General features: G+C 38.2%; 1 protein-coding gene across 2 annotated transcripts in view; it reads right to left on the bottom strand.

The window, feature by feature from the left end:
• The window catches only part of LOC108247699 (interleukin-18), a 19,344-nt gene extending 16,140 nt beyond the window's left edge, over window positions 1-3,204 (bottom strand). The window contains exons 1-4 of one of the 2 annotated variants that reach the window (XM_017436029.3): window positions 2,852-3,204; window positions 1,260-1,337; window positions 1,075-1,086; window positions 837-983 (exon numbers count right to left, since the gene is read on the bottom strand). In XM_017436029.3, coding sequence (XP_017291518.1) covers window positions 837-983; window positions 1,075-1,086; window positions 1,260-1,326 — 226 coding nt within the window. In that variant the 5' untranslated portion in view covers window positions 1,327-1,337; window positions 2,852-3,204. The remainder of the gene's footprint in view (window positions 1-836; window positions 984-1,074; window positions 1,087-1,259; window positions 1,338-2,851) is intronic. The other variant, XM_017436030.3, reaches the window with a different exon arrangement.
• Window positions 3,205-6,006: the final 2,802 nt, after the last annotated feature.

The raw sequence follows: 6,006 nt of genomic DNA, 5'->3' as shown, positions 1-6,006 counted from the left end.
CTAGAGAAACTCATCCATGCGTTTGTCTTTAGCCGCATTGATTACTGCAACAGTGTCTTCACAGGTCTAACTAATAAATCAATCAAACAGCTGCAGCTGATCCAGAACGCTGCTGCTCGTGTTCTCACTAAAACCAGGAAGATAGAGCACATAGCACCAGTTTTAAAGTCCCTACACTGGCTCCCTGTAGCTCAAAGAATAGACTTTAAAATACTGTTGTTAGTTTATAAATCACTGAACTGAAAATGCTCTGCATCCCCAGAACCAGAACCAAACGAGGAGAAGCAGCTTTCAGTTTCTATGCACCACAAATTTGGAACAAACTTCCAGAAAACTGTAAAGCAGCTGAAACACTGGGTGCCTTTAAATCTCAACTTAAAACCCACCTGTTTAGAGTTGCTTATGGCTAAATTAGGGTTAGAGTGCGGGTTTTTGATGTCTTCGCTCTTTCTTACTGTTTATTCAATGTCACATGCTGTTTTTATTTTGTTTTTTAATTATGTAAAGCACCTTGAAATGCCTTGCTGCTGAAATGTGCTATACAAATAAAATTTGATTGATTGATTGTCCTCGTGCTGTGTTCTTGGTTTCCGTCGGTTCCATGTTTGTATTTAAATTTAGGTTTTGTTTGTTTGCTGCCACGTCAGCATTTTTGTTTTTGTTTATTCTCTAGTTTAATAAATTAGTTTTTTTTCTTTACTATGAGTCTGCATCCTGGGTTCGTCTCAGTCTCCACCGTTCCTGACAAACCCGTGAAGGATAAGTTGGTCTAAAGTTAAGAACTAAAAGGCATAGTCACAAAAAAATAAATAAATATATTTTTTGCTGCCACTTACCTGACTGTTGTCGTTCCTCTAAATTCCTGTCCTGGAATTTAAAATCCCCTGAAGTCTTTAAAACCAGGAATTTCCTATCCATACTCTGGATCCAACATTGCTTTGGCGGTTGAGAGGAGCACCTGAAATCATCCTCTTGTAAACCTGCTTTGTGAGAAAGCACATTACACAACCTTTATCACTACTTGGCCTACAGGTAAAGACCGAAAAGGTGAAGCGATCTATAAATGAGCTTTACCTGCTTCGCTTACTTGACATTTATTCAGGGAAACACATGGGAAAGAATCAGAATTCATACACAAATATTAACAAAATATTCTTTATAAAACCAAAAGGCACAGACATATATATTTAAAAAATATATATATTAAGAAAATTAATTGTGTCACACATTTACAATTTACAAAGTGTAAAAAAGCTTACCTCCAAAGTAGAAGGAATTCTCACAAATATCAAAAAATGTAATAGGCAGGTTGTCGCTGGCAGCCATCAGGTCGACTACTGTAAGTGAAAAATCAGAACTAGTCAGTTTGTGGATAAAATTTCAGAGATGGCTGATTGACAGTGTTTTTATTTTTTATTTGAAGTATTTGTTTATACTTCAAATAAAAAACAAAACATTGTCAATCAGCCAATTCTAAAGACCAGAAAAATAAGTTATTTGTTTTCAGGAACCTTTAGATTTCGATGAGGAAAGCGCAAGATGGTCAGGTGACTGAGCAGAGCCAATCAGAGCATGAGTCTCTTATCTCCAGGTGTGAGCAGCTGTTTGTTCAGGGGTTTGTTACCTGATTGCTATAAATGTAGTATTAAAAAAACAAAAAATGAAAAACTGTAAATAATACAAAAAAAATAAATGTTAATAGAAGTGAATCTTTCATAAATAAGTACATTCTGTTTGTTTTCATTTAGTATAGGTTTATGAAATTTGCTAATAATCCCATCTATTTTTATTGACAATTTACACAAAAACCCAACATTTTCCAGATTTGGGGTTGTACTTCAAATATGCCAACCAAACTGAGGCATAATTTAAAGCTTTTGCTACAACGGAAGCTGCTTGATTTTCCTGGAGGAAAAAGACTTGAATCAACAGAGCATTACATTCATGTTTTCAACTACCTCACTTCTAAAAAATCAACCAGTTATGTTTTTTTCAACTGCAAAATGTTGAAACAGTAATGACAGTCTCATTTTTCTGAGGTAATAAACTAAAATTTTGGGAGTGAATAAAGCATCATTACTGTTTTTTTTTAACAAAGAACCAGCAGCACTCAGAGTGAAACCCCTCAAAAACTGTGATCCAGATCTCCACCAAATTGTAATCAGTTGTTTTCAATATCAACCCAATGTTTCCTGAAAAAAATAATCAAAATCTGTTCATTAGTTTTTACTTAACAGTGCTACCAGACCTACCTGACTGAAAACAGGAGGTACCTGATTCATACTAATCTAACCACTGACTTGATGATCTAAATATATGCAGAAATTAGACCAATTTTGTGACAAACTCTTTGTATTGTTTAACTTTGAATTTAAAAACGCAGTAACTTTCCTGTTTTCTTTAACCCGAACACATGCTGCTGGGATCGTTCTGAAAGCTCTTTTTAATGAAATCAGCTGTTTCTAACTTTGGTTAGCAGACCTTACAGAGTAGGATAAAAACATTTACTGTATATTTCCACGCAGTCTTGTTTGTCCCATTGCCCTTTTAAGAAATTTTTAGAAATCATCATATTTTTCTGTAATGTTTACCAAAAATAAAGCCGGTCTAGGTTTTTTTTTCCCCTCTCTGATTGTTGCCCACCTCATATAATCTCATTCATATGTGGGACCGTGCTGTCCGGACCGTGAAGAAGTCACACCTGAACAACTTGAGGCGCTTTCATCGCCTTTCTTTGAAGGAGTCCTAAAATAAACACTGAACTCGTCTACCGAGCCGCTCAGGCAGCATGTTGTCAGCTCTGTGTGTGTGTGTGCGGGCGGTGTCGGAGCTCGTTGAAAGGTTCCCCTACCTGTGAAGATGCTCACGGGGTTGTGCTGTTGAAACAAGAGGACAGGGCTGTTCCTCGCCTCCCTCTCGTGTGACTTCCTCTCGTGTCAGGACTCCGACTCCTTTGCGCGCGAGCTCAGGACGCTTCGCGCTGCAAAGCGGAAGTGAAAATGAAGGGAGTGTTGAAATAATTTGATTCCTGTTTTCTCTGTTGTGTTCTTCGCTTTCTTCTCTTACAAGCGTTAAGAAGAACACTTGTAAGAAGTGAGAATGGGGCAATAATTGTAAATATTTGTCTTTAACAATTACTACTTAATTCATTGACAAGAGGAAGGACGTTTTGGGGAACGCTGCCGATTTCCTGCCTAACTCGTACAGCCGAATGAAACTGGCCTTTTTCCTGTTGCTTTTGTCCCAGTTCTCCAGTACGCCACTAGAGGGCAGCCATGAGCATGAGTGTAGAAAAACCGGCAGGACTGTGAGAATCTTTGGCGGGATTTTACACAGAGCTGGAGACACTGTGGTGGTGAAGACCACCAAACCCCAGACCGAGTCAAGACCAAGGCTGACATGACTGTTGTTGTCAGATTTCATGATTTCTGTGCATGATAGAATGTCAACAATATTATGAATAGGAGTAGTAACAGTAACTTTATTCATTCCCAAAGGTGAATACAAAATATTCAATATCTCTCTTTCCTGGCTCAGTTATACCCGGACAAAAACTCTTAACCTTTTCAACCCTGTTTTTATAATCTTACCAGGATAGGGTCACATAAGATTTTCATGGAGTGGAAAAGCAGCATCCCTCACAAAAATATGGACTGTTGACATTAGCCCCTGATAGGACATCAGGTGGTGGAATATCCAGGGTGACAACAGCTGTTGTCCAAACACACTCTCCTGGAAGATGTCGCCATCACTCTGATGCCCATATGCTCCCACATCCACCACAGTGAAGCAGTAATGTGCATCACACACAGACAGGACAAGAGAGTGGGTTCCTTTGTAATTAAAAAAGTCACTCCCAGATCTTGGAGGGCAATGAATCCTGATATGTTTTCCATCCACTGCTCCTGATAAAAAAAATAAATAAACAATATAATAATAAAGAAAGAAAGAAAATGGGAAGACAATCAGCATTCAGAGACTGAAAGATATAAACCAACCTAAAAGGAGAGGAAAATCCCAGAGTTGCCAGAAGTCACAGGCAATTGCAGTCCATTGGTGGCCAAAGGAGAAAGCTACAAACTCCGGCTGAAGAGCCTTCCATAGATTATTGCACAGGTGTGCCTTAGGCTGGCCATCTCATACATGGCCAGCCTAAGGCACACCTGTGCAATAATCCTGCTGTCTAATCAGCATCTTGTGTGAGGTGGATGGATTATCTCAGCAAAGGAGAAGTGCTCTCTAACACAGATTTACGCAAATTTGTGAACAATATTTAAGAGAAAAAGGCCTATTGTGTACATAAAAAAAAAACCTTTGGGAATGAATAATTCAGTTCAAGATTCATTGTCCTGGGCGAATACATGCTAATGCAAATGTGCTTTCGAGACTACCTGCCTATGTAACAGTGGCTTCATCTAACACCAAGGAAAAGTATATGGAAGATGAGGTCCCAATTGTACAGATGATATGTGCAGTGCAGCCGTAGGTTCAGTGGTCTCCTCAATGTTAGAAGAGACAGATGCCTTGCCACAGGCTCAGAGGGAAGATCCAAGTAACTTCAGTTGGCACAAATTATTGCTCTTAGCCAGGATGGTTGTTTGTAGCCACATAGTGGGTTGCAGAGGTTTATTTTAGAGGGGATGGTGAAAAACTTTGCCAGCTCTTAAACATCCATGAAACTTGCACCTCACCCTACCAACCACAGTCAGATAGCCTTGTTCAACAAAATGTCAATGTTGTCATTGTTTGTTGAGGAAAATAAGGCCAACTGGGATAGTTTTGCATTTTGTGATACTAGCAGTGGACACTTGACTACAGGACTATGTAAGGTTTTGTTTGGGCAGGGAACAGTTCTACTAATTGACAATATTTTGGATCTTGGTGCAGAGAACACGTTTTGCTACTACAGAATGTGGCTAAGCTGAAAGACACCTTATTCACAGAGGTAGATGCAGTGAAGGATCGTCAGGCCAAGGGTACTGATAGACAGAAGCAGGCCTTTGATGTAAAGATCAGCTGACAGTATTATTTGGAGGGTGAATTGGCCTGTATTCACTTGAAGACTAGGAAAAGAGGTATTTGTTCTAAGTTGCAACAAAAATTTAGAGGCCTTTATAGAGTATTTGAGAGGTAGGTAGGTAGGTACATTTATTTATATAGCACTTTTCAGCACAAGGCGACTCAAAGTGGATCACAGACGTTCTATAGTGAGTAGTGTAAGTGGAAGCACGGACTGAAATGGCTGTGCATTTCATCAGGCTCAAACCTTATTTTTGTCCCATGCCAGAGACTAGTGACCAGAGACCAATGATTACTTCATTAAGTTAATTAAAATCTGTCCAGTGAATCATGAGATATTTCGCTAACAGATAGAGTTGACTGCTTAATGGCAAAGTTTAAAACAGATTTGTCTCAGCAAACTATGCAAAATGTATACCGCTTATTGTTACATCATCAACTTGATCTGGTTTGATGGAGTCGAGTTGCAGAGTCTTTCTTTTTTTAGGCTTATTGATGACTAACTAAGGTTTTATGTGGTGCACAGCAAGACAGCAGGACAGTTATTTCTTGTGCTGAAAATTATGCAAGTATTTTTTTAAAAAGTTCTGGTCAAAAAGGATTAATTTTAGGATTAAAGTCTTTAGCTAATACATTTAACAGATTGAATGGTTAAATTGGTTAAATTAAAATGTCTCCTTGACTAAAAACTGTTTGTGGTTAATTTAATTAGTTTGTGGACAATTTAAAATGCCAACGTTCATTTTTTTTATCAACACCTGTGGCACACAGACTAACTTAAGATGAAGGCAGACTAATTTATTATTTGACAATTCAACTTTTATTTTAAATGTTAGACAAAACTAGGATGAAATATAAATGTTGTTACAGTCTGATTTTATGGGGTATTGTTAAGAACAGAGTAAGTAAACAGGTTTCTTACTGACAGTTAATCAAAACTGTTACCATGGTGACTTAACCATGCTCAAACAGGTCTTATGACAAGGA

The sequence above is a fragment of the Kryptolebias marmoratus genome, linkage group LG2 (genome assembly GCF_001649575.2).
Source record: "Kryptolebias marmoratus isolate JLee-2015 linkage group LG2, ASM164957v2, whole genome shotgun sequence".
Taxonomy (NCBI): domain Eukaryota; kingdom Metazoa; phylum Chordata; class Actinopteri; order Cyprinodontiformes; family Rivulidae; genus Kryptolebias; species Kryptolebias marmoratus.
The sequence above is the reverse complement of the archived record's forward strand: the minus strand, read 5'-3'. Positions and strand labels throughout refer to the sequence as shown.